Source organism: Punica granatum, chromosome 4 (genome assembly GCF_007655135.1).
Source record: "Punica granatum isolate Tunisia-2019 chromosome 4, ASM765513v2, whole genome shotgun sequence".
Lineage (NCBI taxonomy): Eukaryota > Viridiplantae > Streptophyta > Magnoliopsida > Myrtales > Lythraceae > Punica > Punica granatum.
Genome location: NC_045130.1, coordinates 6,335,355 through 6,350,838, shown reverse-complemented (window position 1 = coordinate 6,350,838; position 15,484 = coordinate 6,335,355). Strand labels below are relative to the sequence as shown.

Sequence of the window (15,484 nt, the reverse complement as noted above, 5' to 3'; positions counted from 1 at the left end):
ATTGAAAGTTATGACCTTTTAAAAAAAATATTAAAAGCCTATGATCGATCACTTTATTCTAAAACGTATTCTAGATAGGATATTTCATGTCATTTCAATTAAACTTGTTACTTTTTTCTTTTTTTCCCAACGATGTAGTTTATCTAAATTCAATTGAACATTCAATTTATTACTAGAATTGATTTCAAACGGAGCAGAGATCCTGAAAAATATGTAGTTTTCTGAATATTTTCGCAGGTTGCAAAGTAATTTTCTGTTCTTTTGGCTCCCACAAGCTTCCGAAAGTATTTTATTTCTGTGCCCGACAAAGTACAAAGGTAAATTTATCTACATCACGTTCGCCAGCTGTTCCATGCTGCCTGTATGGCCAATATTATTTGATACGTCACAATAATACGACATTGATACAACACGGAGTTAAATAGATTGGGGTTAGGTTAAATGTGTTTCGTGTTTAAACAAGTCAAATCCGTTTAGACACCATAAAAATCATGCTTAAACGGGTTCAACCCTTGTAACCCATTTAAGTACGGTTAGACCAGTTTATATTATGTGTTATCGTGTTAATAAATTTGTTTCACATATTGTATCAATTTATAAAAGAAAGTACACTAAAATCATCAAAATTTGTTTATATAAATCACACGTTTATGGTGCTTTTATCCTATCAATCGTGTAGTAATGTATAATTAAAGTTAATAGTGTCATATCATATAGATATAATATGTATCTAATGATAATAGTGTCATATCATGTAGATAAGTATACGTACATATTTAGACACGCTTAGTTAAACGGATTAGATTTGTCGTGTTTAAAAATCTTGACACGTTTATTAAATGTGTTGTGTTCGAATTTAAAGTTTTCTGACACGAACCCGTTTAGATTCGACTATTTTAAATACAACACGACACATATTACCACCCCTAACTGCCTCTAGTACTTTTTCCTAACTTGACTTTGTCCTTATATCTAGTTTCTTGCGAGCCTCATAGTCCCAAGACCGAATTTATAACTTTTTTTTTTATGTGAGCCTTGATATCCAGAAGTCTAATTGAGCATCGACTGATTCAAACGAGCAAGGTCGGCCCACTAAGAGATAAAACTCTCTCGGCATAAATTTTTTACATTCACAATGACTTGAATTCGAGATCTTACTTAAGCAAAATAAGCGCCAAATCGCTTGAACCAATCCACCGTCAGTGGAACGGATTTATACTTTATAATATCGACTTGGATGGGATATGATCAAAAACATTTCCCTGCTTTCCTTCTAAAGCCGCATGGTTCTAAAATCAAATGCGCCCATTCTGTCGTATGAACATATTTGAGCCTTACTTAGCATATCTTTTACGAGCTAATACATTATTACAAAACTCAATATATGATATAGCACTGTATTTACTATGAAAATTTCCTTTATTCTGGAAAATATAACTGAGCGAGTTAAATTTTTTGTTTTTTTTGTTTTTTTCTAGTATGTATTCTAAAATCATCACCTTAAAGGTGAATCTGTACTCTAGGATATTGTTCCAAATTATCCTTTCATTATGCAGAACAAGGAAAGATGAAGAATAAGGTACGGCACATCTGCAGTCGTATCTCAGCCTATGATTCAACGTCGAAACGCCTTCCGTTTTCTACTATAGGAAAAAAAACATTGGGTCAGATTACCTAATATATACACAATTATTCAACTAAATGAAACACGACTAATCCCACCGAAAAAAAATGAAACACAATTAATATTCGATATATCGAAGAGGTAGAACAAAGGAAGGGACAAGCGATTGTTGAACTGAACAGTGCTTAAAAAATGGAGAAAGAGTCTCTTTACTCCGCCAATTTATTAAAGTTAGACAGAAGAAGAAGAAGAAGAAAGTTTGACGAAGGTCCCTCGAACCCAATAACGATCAAAAGCTGTTCCAACTCCCACCCCCACCCCGACCAGGCCGTTACATATTTTATTGGTTGAACAGGCTGTTGTATATTGATAAGCAAAAGTATATACGAAGACGGGTCGAGTTAAACTTGATACAGATGGAGCTTCTCCTTCGGCCAGGGATATTCAGGCCTAGAAAGTACGGTAGGATTGATCGGTGCTCCCCAGCTTTTTATTTGCTAATTTCATCAATTAAAGTACGGTGTTCAGTCTCACATTTCACTAGAAAAAGAGACTACCAATTTTATGCACATGCTAGTAGAAAATAAGAAGGCGCAAACTGAGTTTAGTTAAGCTCTTTCCCTCCCAACTTTTGCCCCGTAAAAATCTGGTGAAATGAGTTCTACTAATCAATACATAATAATCCGATAAATTCTTCCTGCCAGTACATTATGGATCATGTATTCTGGCTTAAACAAAGCAGGCTACAACGTACATATGTACAAGCCAACATTCAAATCAATCCAGAGTCTGGTTCGGCCACTTTCGTAAAGCCATTCTCGGATTAAATGCAACACGTGCTTTTGCCTCAACGGAGACTAACATCTGTTTGTCCACATGTTGTCCTTTTATTTGTTTTAGTACTCATTGGATATTGCATCCAAGTGAATATTTCGGCATATAGCTGAATTTGATGTCCTTAGCTGGCACGGGATCGACATTTCAAATCTTGGTCTGCAGTTAAGTACATGGGGTGATACAGCGCAATGCAGGATGAAGAATTTATATTGAAATTCATTTCTTACTTTTGTAGAGGCTCACGAGGGTATATAGACTTATAGTGAAGAAAAAGTAAGTCAAGTCCAATTATAATCAACAAAAACCATAATTATAGGTGCATATTGGTTGATCTTTTATTTACTATAATTATTTTAATCAGTGTTATCTCACGGCATAATATTATGAAATAAGATCAATGAAAAAACTTCCACTAAATTACGAAAAAGTCCTTAAACTATGTAAAAAGTAAAACTTAAGTCATAAATGTACGAGTTTGGCTCAAGTAGTCTTGAACTTCTTATCCAATAGACATTTTTTATCCAAAATTGTTACTACAAGTTGACGTCGTTAAATCGGTCATGTGGCACTTTTCTGATTGGTTGAATAATATTTTTTAAATTTCTAAAATTTTTAGAAATCATAAAAAAAGAACGTTTAAAAAATGTTCCGATTTGATGGAGAGAGGATGGACGTACGTATTGGATAGTTCAAGTTCTATAATAAAAATATATATAATTAGCTGAATTATATACCCGAACGTGCAGGCACATTTGAAAAATTAAACAAGACAAGAAAATTAAAGGAACTTACTGAATTACATATTACATTATTAGCAAAGACAGTTATAACATAACCATAACTAACAAAAATCTTTTTCAATCTTTTTTTCCAATACAAAGAAAGAATACTTTGAACCTAGTAAAGGATAGAAAAAAAATAAAAACGAAATGGAAATATGCATCTTCAACTAACGAGAATTAAATTCAAAGAATCTTTTATTTCAAATCGAAGATGAATGTCATTACACTGAATCCCTTTGAAATTTTTATAATGTCCACTATCCATGTCCAAATAAACATAACTGACTTAATTAACCAGATTTCTTGACCCCGATATAAATGATTTGAATTCTATCTACCTCCCCTCAAATTATAATGATTGAACTCATCATTTGGTTACTTCATAATGAGAAGCCAAGATCTGTATATACTCGAAATTAGAGGAATTATATTATCCCCATCTCTTCTTGGTCGGCACATAGAGCATTCCATATGTCGACATCAAAGGACATCTCGTTGTCCCTAGCCTTCTCCCCCTCTAGACTCCATAGGCTCGTGGGTGGTGGCTCTCCGGCAGCCCCACCTCTACATCTGGGGGTTGCCACGCCCTCCTCAAGGATCATGCTCTCCCACCACACGGTGTCATCTTCCGGTGTCATTGACGGTGGATTCCCGTCAAGATGGTCTTGTGGGATCGTATTATTACTTGCTGCTGCAGCAGTATTTCCTGCAGGTTTTGCTTTACCGAAGTCCTTTGAAAGTGTCCGAGGCCGAGGTTTAATTATAATGTTGGTTTTCGTTTTGGTTTTCCTTTGATGGATTTCCTCATTAGGAACTGTCTTCTTCCGGACCATGTGAGTGTTCCAGTAGTTCTTGACATCATTCGCAGTTCTTCCTGAAAGTATACCGGCAATCAACGTCCATCTGGAAGTGAAATACGTACCAATCCACAAATCAAAAAGAGAAGCACATTTTATGGTAGTGACATAAACTAAAACCCTAACTATGATCAATAAAAGCACACGCATGAATGTTTAACTTACCTGTTCCCTAGAAGCTTGTGAAGACGGACGATCATGTCAATCTCATCTTCAGTAAACTCTCCTCTCTTTATGTTTGGACTTAAATAGTTCAGCCACCTCAAACGACAGCTCTTCCTGCACCTATTCAACCCTTCATACGCACAGTTTCTTGATCATGTTAGTGAAAACTTACAATCTACGAAGCCCTGATTATTAGTACTTGGAAGCAATTCATTAATACCAGAAGCACTGCAGGTTAAACGGAAGCATGCGTATGCGACAAGCTAAGTAATTCTCTACCGACTTCATTTAGTTCAGAAAAAAATTGCAGACCCATAGAAAAAGCAAAACGAACAAGTCCACTGAAGCAAGGCTAATCATCAGAATATATTACACATATATTATGTAAAGTGACTATATGATATAATATATCCCACCAGGGTCATGATCTTTTCTTTAGTTTGGGTTAAGTTTCAGCTGCCAAAGTGTCAAATTAGGCTGCAGATCATCCATTACAGTTGCAAATTAAAGAGTACGAGTGTGCTAACTCAAACTGTCCCGAACTTGGCGCATGTTCACGTTGGAGATTTTATACATGCCGATGTATTTTCATTTTTCTCAATATATATAACGAGAGGGTTAGAACTGTATATATGTGTACCTGCTCTGAGAGGAACTCGGCGCCATTCACCTTGTCCGTACTTATCTACACATTTCCGAAGAAGGTCGTCTTCTTCCTCAGTCCATGCACCTTTCCTTACTCTTCGAAAAGAAGCAGCTTCCTCCATAGCTGCAGAGAGCTCTTCATTAACAGGCCCCCTATCCACATGGATTCTCATGAGGCTGCCCCCTTTATAATAAGCAAGGCCACTTCAGGAACTCGTCACCTCATGCCACGTTGATGGCCGGCTAGCCTTTGCTAGATTGCCTATTCTGGAAAACTTGTGCACGAGAAGTATTCCATTGTCTGTCATTTGTCCTTTCCAGTTTCAGGACAGGGAAATCTCCAACCTCAAGGAAGGGGGAATGGTACAGTACTTGAGACAAGTCACTGACTGGAAGCTCCAAGTTTAATACTCATCAATCGACTTTTGCTTTTCTTATAATCGAAAAAAATCTCTAACCCTGAATTCCCAATCCATTGTTGAAAGGATTTCTCTATTGTTAGATCGTCGACAAGAAGTTACGGTTACTGTAGGGCCATATAAATTGAAATCCATAAAAATATAAATATTTTTACAGTATCCAGCATGATTTCAGGGTGGCTCAAATTGAGTCTCCACCAAAAGATCATGCCTAATCTAGGAGTGTGCACGGATACCGGAAATACCCGGAATCGATTGAAATCTACCCATTTTGATAGGGTCTGGATAGCTCCTATTGAAAATAGAGTAGGGTTCGAATATTAAAATACGAAACCCGTAAAAACCGATTACAATTTTTGCATATGGAGTACCTAGAACTGGAACCGAAACCGATACTCGGACCCAAATAATAATTTTTTCCATTATATATATATATATATATATATTCTTATATTTAAAAGATATAGTCACTAGTTTTTTAAAAAAATCAATATCTATATCGACATTATGTTTTGCGTGTTACTGATTATAGATTAAATGTTTTCGATTTTATTTAGCGAGTAAAAATATTTATAAATTCCAACAGAGTACTTGAAATTTGTGATACAATTCTCTATAGATTTCGGTTCTAGTACTCAATAAGATAAAATCTGGTTCCAAAATCTTGAAACTAGTCTCTTACAAGATAGGATCTGAGTATAGTAAAAAAAACAGGATATCCGGACTCGCACACCCTTACCTGATCAATCACCATAAAACCGTATATTGAATTAGTTACAAACGATCAAATTTTAAACAATTTATTACGTCATATGAACTAGTAGTAGAATTTTTTTTTCTTTTTTCCTGGTAGATATGGTGATGATGAGGCAGCCTTTATCTCGAGTTGCTCACGTGGTGGCCCCACAAACCGCCAACACTGCTAGAAATTTAATGCATCAATTTATGGTCTATTGTACAACATAATTATATCAAGTGCCTCAGAAGAAGATAATTTCTCTCTTTTGTTTTCTTTTTTTTTTTTTTGCTTAGAAACGATAATTCATTATCGCACGTAACAATCACTAAGGTAGTAGCTCAGCTGGTAACGGGTTTCGTCTTCCAAAGGAAAATTTAAGGGGTCGAAACTCGACTTAAACACGAAAACGCTTGCGTTAGTAAACCCATATTCTCTACCCAATGGGAATTGTACTGTACACTCTCGTGGGGTCATGGTGACCTTGGTGGACTACGTCCCACCAAGCCTTTTACCCATTCAGGCGAATGAAATATTACATGGCGACTGTAGAACCCCTCTGGTCTCCAGAAATGATTGTTATGCTGGTCTCCCCCTCCAAACCTTTTACCCATCAAAAACAATTATTGCAGGTAACAGGTTAATGCGCCAAATTACATCTCCTCATCCCTAAGAAGAACAGAGGCGGGAATGTAGGAGATGCAGATTGGCCCATCAAAATTACATGAAGAAGCCCAGCGGGCTAAGTTGCAGGCGATAAAGTTTTCGGCCCAATTTATAATCAATGTCGTCCATGATAAAAAGAAAGTAAAGTCTGCAGTCATATCCAAAAAGAGTGATTTCGTCCCAGTATGCGGTGATGCAGATGAGGAGTTCAAAGTATCGAGATGTCCCGAGAGTCACCCAGTAGGAAAAGATGACTGATATATAGTGATTGGGCACACCTGATAGCTTTGAGAGCCGCCTCTGCTTCTCCAATAGTCGGATCAGTCTGCTGAGTTTGGAAGCTCCAAGCATATATGAGGTTACCCCTGCCATCACTACAAGCAATCGCAAGATAGGAAGCATTGTGTCTAAGAGCCACATCAAACGAGAAAACCAGAAGCTGCGAAGGGAGCTTCTGTTGAGGGGCCTTCAAGGAAGCGGACTTGTGTAACCAAGCCTCTTCATAGGCTTTCGATCTTCTGCATATTTCAGCAGTAACATGTTGTAAATTTAGGCTGTCCTTTGAGATACGCAAACTGTTCCGGAGCTGCCATAAATAGTCCAGGCAGACCAAAGACTGAAGCAGGAACATGTGTTGAATGTCACTAGGGATGTTCAAAGATTTCTCAATGCCAGCGAGTAGTTTAATCCAATAGGTCATAGTAGAATGAGCAAGACCAGAGACTCTACTAGGTATATCCAATGTGGCACAAATGATGGAAGTGAAGGGAGGACAGTGGATGAAGAGATGGTCGGTGTGGTCAGTGGCTGAATTACGGAAAGGACAAAGGAAATCATTGACAGGAAAACAAGATGCTAGGACAGAAGCAGTTGGAAAACAGTTCCATACAAGTTTCCAGAGCAGCAGTTTATGCTTGTCATGTATGTTAAGACGCCAAAGAGCTCTCCATTGCTTCTGATTCAGTGGAGAGGTGGGGAATCTGCTAGACTGGTCAAGGATATAAGTAGATGAGGTAGAGAAGTCCCCATTTTTGGTGGTTGTCAAGAGGTGTGTCCATGAGAGAAGTAGGTTTAGAAATGATGGTGAGAATTTGTTGAACAGTTTGTGGGGTGAACATGGAGTTGAGGAGTGCTCGGTTCCAACTGAAGGTACCAGGAAGAAGAAGATCGGAGACCCACTGAGGATAGTTTGGTGGAAGACGCTATTTGGGGAGAGGTAATTGAGCAATGCATGGGTCATTGAACACGAACCCTTTTGGATAAGGTCTTTTGTATGATGAATTCCATTGCAAAAGTAGAAGCTTCGAGCAGGGGGATATGGGAGAGAAGGGGTTGATGCTTTAGATACTTAGCTTTTAGCAGGGATATATGAGGCTTCGCTTGGAGGGTGTGAATTGCCCAAGTTCGTTTGGCTAGGAGAGCCCTATTATGGTCGTGCATATGACGGAACCCCAGACCGCCACATTGTTTTGGAGCACAGAGGGCAACCCAAGATTTTACATGTAGTTTAGGCTTTCCAGAGGAATTGAAACCCCACCAAAAATTATCAAACATGGAATCAAGTTTCGAACAGACTGACTTTGGAAGTAAAAAGATACTCATGGTGTAAGTAGGGATGAAGGCAGCCACAGATCTAATGAGAACACCACGAGCTGCTAGTGAGAAGGTTTTTGCTTTCCACATATCAATTTTTTTCGAAACTCGATCAACAATGGTAATCTTTGATCTCTGAATGATGAGGGGCAGCCCCAAGTATTTCAAGATGATCAAATGCCTTTTCCATGTCTATTTTGATTGCAACGAAGTGCTCAGTTCCTTCATAATTATCCACGAAATGCATAATCTCATGAGCAATAATCGAATTTTCTGAAATATGTTTAGTAGAGACAAAGGCTGATTGGAATGGGGAGATCAGTTGAGGCAACAGTGGCTTAAGCCGATTTGCTAATATCTTTGAAATAGTTTTGTAAAAAACATTACCCAGGCTTATGGGTCGATAGTTGTGGACAGCGTCTGTGTTGTTGCCTGTTGGGACCAATGCAATATGTGTATGATTATGGAACTTCAATAAAAAGTTACCTCCAAAGAAGTTTCGTATTGCAGTGATCGTATTCCTTCCAATGATTCTCCAATATTTGTGGTAAAAGAGAGCGGGAAATCCATCTGGGCCTGGGGATTTGAAAGACAGCCTTTTGAATTTCAAGATCAGTTGGGAATATGGACAGGGAAGAGGTTTCGGTTCGGTTGGGGTAAGGGTCGGCGAGAAAAGGGAATGGAAGGTTGGGCTTTGGTTGGGGTGGCTTGATGTGTGCAGGTTGTTGAAATGGGCAACAAAGGTATTGGCTATGGTGGGCATGTCTGAAGTCCATGTATTGGCTGGTGTCTTGAGGAACTCGATAGCGTTATGCCGACGATGGTGTCCTCTTCTTCCAAGGAAGAGAATTCCTCTATATATAGAGTATTCTGTGAATGATCTATCTTGGACAGCACTATTAACCAGTAATTATTTTCGTTATTTATTATTAGCTTTCTTACGTGATAATGTTGTTTATAAATATAACGATAAGGAAATACCCCTTGGCCAAAAAGAAAAAAGGAGAGATGCCCCGTGCCTTACAAAATAAATAAGCACTAGCAACATAAATTTCTGATTACTTGTCAGTTTGGCCATGCACGCACGTTATGTGCCCCTCGTGAACTTGGACAAGGAATTCCGATTTATACAAGGAGTAAACTCTTTCTAGAGTTCCTGTTGGGAAAGATTAATGGGCTCTATACTTAGTACCCACCTAATCACTTTCTTCTGCTGAAGCCTCTTATTTAACGTTTTACTTTTTCCTCCTTTGTGCTTTATTCTCCCTGACAAACAGCTGCATTTTATCCATATAGAGTGAGGAAATTGCAGCTTTGTGTTATATAGGTTCCTGTGAGAAAATGAGGATTTCTTGGTTAAAAGGTTGCATCAATTGCTGAGAGTTTTTTTTTTTTTTATGAGTGTTGTTGGTAAGAGGAATCAAAACGAGGATGATGGAGCACCCATCCTGACGCAGCTCTCTAAGATTGTCATATTTTTGGACTGACTTTTACATCCATTGCCTCAATGCAATTTTATTGAAGTGCTATGTGTGATTGATGCTTCTGGTGGATTAAAAAAGAAAAAGGACTTCAAAGACTAGAAAGATGTATATAAAGGGATAAGAAATAAAACATACATAACGTCGATCCTACTGGTAAAAATTGAATTTAGGATTGTTAATTCAGAGTTAATGATGATTATGCTGCATCAAATTCCCTTTCTCGTACAAGTGCTCTAGTCGAACCATAACTCAACAAATTTTATAAAATATAAACTTCATGTGATACATTCAGGAACTTACGGAGAAATGCCAGATCTTCAATTACAATTCTCATATGTTACTTTTGCATATATGACTCTAGTGCAATCTATTCAATGCATAACATATGACGAGTGTCTAGGGCCTCCAGGCAAAAAAGAGGGAGGGGAGGGAAAAAAAAAAAAAAGGCATGACATCACGAGTGGAGAAACTTACCATGATTAGATAATTCACTGGACATGAGAAAAACCAAGGACAAGATATTACACAAACAACAATCAATTATATATATTTATAAAAAAATATTATTTATATATTCAGTTAAAAATCAATTATATATGAATAATTTCACAGCTAATGCCAATTCAATGAAATCAACGCGAGTTGATTCAAGTAATTTAGTGAATTGGTTCAAACAGTTCGATCATTATTTTTTTTTGTAAAATTATGGATTTGACTAATAGGGACAGCTTTAATTGTCTATGAAATCTATAGCTAGGAATACGTAGAAAGGTCAAAACACCACATTCAAAATTCAACTAATGCAGAAATAGGGCTTCAAAATTGGGAAAACACACCATTTACTAGCCCCGGTCGAAGAACATATATTTGAGGAGTGGCGTCCACCCACACGTATATCCACTCTCATCGATGATCCATCGGCACGATGATAACGGTAGATTTCATCATACTAGCATATACACGAAAATTACATGTAAAACCCTTCTTCAGTTCTAGGTGTGTCCTGTTCAACTTTTCGATTTTACAGTCGTACTTAAATACTACTCCTACTTTAGAAATTAGAAAGTTGCACATGGTCCTTTTATCGGGCACACGAAGAGGGGTCGTTCTCCACTGTAGTTGTTCTTGAACTTTAAGGGAACATTTGCTTAAGCCAAAACCGAGCACTTTTACTTATTCTGCATTTTCATTGTTGGATTACAAAGTTCCGTAATCACTCTTCGACAACAATAGCTCATAACAGCACTCCCAAATCGAGTTCTTGAGTGAGAATTTGAGCTCAATCCTAGATTAATAAATTATGCTAGGATTAGGTGTTCGATGTTCGCACGAACCTGGATCTGGACGATTAAAGTATTAACTGACAATTCCCTCTGCATGTATTTCCATGGATGCATCTCATTACTAATAGATTATCTGGGACTGGAGCGCTTATATTAGGACGATAGTTGAGAAGGGTCCATCCACTGAAGCTGGACCTCGATTTCGCCGCACTCAACGTTCCGGAGCCGAAGGATCATGTCCTGGACAACCCTGCCATTTATCCATGTGATGCAGCTCTCCTCGGCTAAGCAGTTCTGCCTGCTGGGGATTATCTTTCTGATAACGGTACCGCTGGGGAGGCCCTCCAAGTCCATCCTCACGATGTCGAGGAATGGGCGAATATCGAACTCTGCGTCCCCCATTTTGTCGTCGAGGCTGAACCTGTCTCTGTCGTACACCGTCTGCAATCGATCAAAATTAATTAGCTGGCACATCAAGAAACATGTAACATCAAGACATGAATACTACTCTTTCAAAGACTAAATAAGGATCTAAGACACTGGTTAACTGTAGCATTCGGTTTCCTTCTTTTGGTGTTTCGGTCCGACTTTGTAAGACGATAAGGTGTTGAATCCAAAGTATGCGGAGGTCTACTCTCCAATTGTAGTAGAATAGGATAAGAATGGATACCAAAACCATCCATGCCAACTATTACAAAACTAGTACTCTTGAAATTGACCCAACTCAAGTATATAATATAAATGAGTCCACATAACATTTCTTCTTCATTTTCTTTTACTTTCCACTTTCTTTTGTATAAAAAAAAAATCATTTGTCACAACTAGTTCTGAAAGTCAATAACTTGCAAATCATACTTAATTTTGAGAAAGTTGCTTTCCTAAGCTAGCGGGTTAACCTGAATAATCGTAAATTTGCTAGCATGGGAAGTTATTATGCGATGATTACGGTCGGTGCGGTGTGGGGCAACCAATCACAATCACAATTAACAATCTGATAGAAGAGCATGGAACGGTTAGTTGCGGCTAGTTAGTTCTGCCACCTAGAGAGACATATCAAGCAAGCAAAAAGGAAAGGTCAAGTGCCGTTGGGCTTCTTCGATAGTATAGGCCCAACACCAAATGGGCTTCAGTGCAGCATGAAGCCCATGGAGATTCTAGGGCCTAAACTTACCAAAACCCATATCAGCCCATATAAAAGTTCGACAGATTTCTTAGAATCTTCCAGACACAATTTTTCATTTATCTCTTTCGCCCCTGAATTTTTGTGAAATGCTTACTTGGCCCCCATACTTCGCACTCAGTCACTGCAGTTCCTTCCAGTCCAGTCCCTCGCCCCAATTCTCAGTGAAATGAAATCAACACAATCATGCAATGCAATTGATTCTACCAAATTCTAATCAGTCAAACAGTTCGAATCGCGACGGTTCCGACACAAACACTTACCAGCTTGACGGGCAGGCTGGGATCAGTGACACAGAGCGTCAGGTTCTCGTTCCACTCCGGGTTCAGGTTCTTCTTCACCACCCGAGTCTTCAGCTTCTGCACCCCCATCGCATTGATTAATTTCCAAGAACACAATCCAAACACAGACCCAATAAGCGAAAGCTGAGATTTTGATCTTTCTTTCTGGGATTCGGTTAATTAAATTACCTGTTTGCCCATTCGGACAATAACATTGGGGTCGCTGCTCCGGACATCTCGGACGGCAAGGTTGTACCCCCTCTTGATGTGGATCCTCAGCAGACCCAACAAATCCTCCATTGCTAATGCTGCTGATCAATTGGTTGATCAAGAAGAAGGAGGAGGAAGCAGAAGAATGGTGTGGTGTGATGTGGTGTGGAGATAGAAGATAATATCAATGATGGGGAATGTGGGCTCTTTCGTTTCTTGCTTTAGATGATTTCGAAGAAGAAGATGATTGCGTTGGCTTTGTTTCTTTTTCTGTGCAGTAGCGGGGGCGGTTGTTGAACCAAACAGAGTCCGAGGGTACGTTCTTCTTGTTTGGTTTGGTTTGGTTGATTCTGTTTGTCCCGTCCGCTTTCCTCCTGCTTTGCTTTTATATAGTCGGAGCTATAATAATAATAGTGAAATGATTGAGAGATATCATATTATATGTATATGTGATAATAAATGCTGTCCGTGATTCACACACACACAGCTGTTGGACGCTGACAAACGAAGTTACCTTACACGGTTAACTCGCTAAGGCAGAAAGATACAGACAACAACCGGCTGCAGGCCGTTTAAATAAATATTCACGTGCGAACATGTTCTTTCATTTCATGTGGAGCTGATGCATTGCAGACCGAATGAATGTACATGCAATCCTTGGACTCGTAATTCGTCTGAGGACTAACTCCGCCCATGATTTCGCGTGAATTGTTTTCGTTTCTCTGGTCGGTACCGAGAACCGTGTTAAGGCGTACACGATAGGCCATCTCAGGATGTCAAAAATCTGTAGGATGGATTAACATTCTTTTTTTCTTTTTCGTTTTTCTTTTTTTGGGATAAATAATCTTGTACACAACCCAAACAAAATGGGCCGGTTCATGCTACGACAAACCCACAGAATACCATGAAACCAAGAGATCGCAGGCTCCAAAGTCAACAACAGAATTAAGTGAGGTCGATGCCTTGAAATATGCTTCATTCATCATGCACCCTAAAACAAGATTATGAAAAATAATGATAATATTGACGTCACACTCATTCTGTTGCTTGAAGATTTATTTATTTATTTCAGTCATACTCACTTTAATCTCGCCTACTCAATTATCTTTTGACTATTCTTCGGAATTTATTGCTTCTTTTTCTTTGTTTATTCACATGGAGGGAAATGATGCCATGGAAATGGAAAAAGGAGCAATTATATAATTGTACGTGTTTTTTCTGATAAAGAATTGGCTAGTTGGACCTAACGTCTTATTAAACCTGTTGAAGATATTTAATCCCACGATGAAAAAATAAATAAATATTCATGAATTTATATGAGATTTGTATACCACCATTTATAAATTTTGAGTTTTTAAGTGGATATGGGCCCAGATCCGTATAAACTCAATGAAAATTTTACATGGTATCAGAGCGGGTTATGCTTCCGCGCGCTCGTGTGAACTTATACCATGCCAAATTCTGTTTCGAGGCAGCTAAGAGTGCGCCTCATGTTAATCAGGCCCGAGAGTGGTTCGATGTAGTTTCGAGATAGCTAAAAAGATGCACATCTAGTTAGGCTCGAGTGTGGAGCTCGAGGCTAATTTGGTATTTGTCCCTCCCTTGCCCAAGCATGAAAGAGGATGCTAGGCTCGTAGTCAGTTATTAAGGGCGGGTGTTTAAGGGCACGTGGCACGTGTTGGACCACACGTTGCCACATGAGGATGAGTGTTGAGATATGTTATCTTACATGGAAAAATTGAGAAAAAAATCGCAAGCTTATATGAGGTTTGGGTCCAGCAACCTATTAACTTAAGCTTTTTTATTACAGATTGGCTCAAGTTCATATATGCCTAAATGGAAATTCAATCAATATGGTATCAGAGCCTAGGTTACGCGTATGCGTGACTACGCGCGTGTAAACACCCACACCACGCCAGGCTAAGTATGTCGAATGCAGATTCTGTTTCGAGGCAACTAAGAGTGCCCCTCATGTTAATTAGGCCCGAGAGTGGTCCGATCCAGTTTCGAGGTAGCTAAAAAGATGGACATCTAGTTAGGCTCGAGTGTGGAGCTCGAGGCTAATTTGGTATTTGTCCCTCCCTTGCCCGAGCACGAAAGAGGATGCCGGGCTCGTGGTCGGTTATTAAGGGCAGGTGTTTAAGGGCATGTAGCACGTGTTGGACCACACGTTGCCGCATGAGGACGAGTGTTGAGATATGTTATCTCACATGGAAAAATTGATAAAGAAACCTCAAACTTATATGAGGTTTGAGTCCAGCAATCTATCAGTTTAAGCTTTTTTATTATAGATGGGCTCAAGTTCATATATGCTTAAATGGAAATTTAATCAATATGGTATCAGAGCCTAGGTTACGCGTATACGTGTCTACGCGCTTATACACACCCACACCACGCCAGGCTCAGTATGTCGAATGCAGCCAAAGTGCGCATCGTGTCAGTCCCCCTCGCCTGATCACTGAAGAAGAGTCCGGCTCGAGGTCAATTGTTGAGGGCGAGTGTTTAAGAGCATGTGACAACGTGTAAACAAAAATAGACTACACGTTGTACATGAGAGCGGATGTTGAAAATATTAATCCCACATAAAAAGATGAATCAAAATCCATTGATTTATATGAAATTTGAGTACCAACACATATAAGCTTGACTTTTTAAGTGGATATGGGTCCGAACCCATATAAGCCCATTGAAAATTTAATATGGTATCAAAGCATGTAATGCT

General features: G+C 38.8%; 2 protein-coding genes across 3 annotated transcripts; both read right to left on the bottom strand.

Annotated features, from left to right (window-relative positions):
- Window positions 1-3,411: 3,411 nt before the first annotated feature.
- LOC116202527 (transcription factor MYB1-like) lies at window positions 3,412-5,098 on the bottom strand. Its single transcript, XM_031534106.1, has 3 exons — window positions 4,906-5,098; window positions 4,266-4,395; window positions 3,412-4,146 (listed from the first exon to the last, which is right to left on the bottom strand). Exons 1-3 carry the CDS (start codon window positions 5,081-5,083, stop codon window positions 3,669-3,671), a joined length of 786 nt encoding a protein of 261 aa, XP_031389966.1. The 5' UTR covers window positions 5,084-5,098; the 3' UTR covers window positions 3,412-3,668.
- Window positions 5,099-10,951: 5,853 nt separating this feature from the next.
- LOC116206335 (protein C2-DOMAIN ABA-RELATED 4-like) lies at window positions 10,952-13,156 on the bottom strand. 2 transcript variants are annotated; one of them, XM_031539174.1, is made up of 3 exons: window positions 12,742-13,156; window positions 12,535-12,630; window positions 10,952-11,532 (listed from the first exon to the last, which is right to left on the bottom strand). In XM_031539174.1, exons 1-3 carry the CDS (start codon window positions 12,850-12,852, stop codon window positions 11,245-11,247), a joined length of 495 nt encoding a protein of 164 aa, XP_031395034.1. In that variant the 5' UTR covers window positions 12,853-13,156; the 3' UTR covers window positions 10,952-11,244. The 2 variants fall into 2 exon arrangements, with proteins under 2 accessions (XP_031395034.1, XP_031395035.1); XM_031539175.1 differs by lacking the exon at window positions 12,535-12,630 and having other exon boundaries at window positions 12,742-13,155.
- Window positions 13,157-15,484: the final 2,328 nt, after the last annotated feature.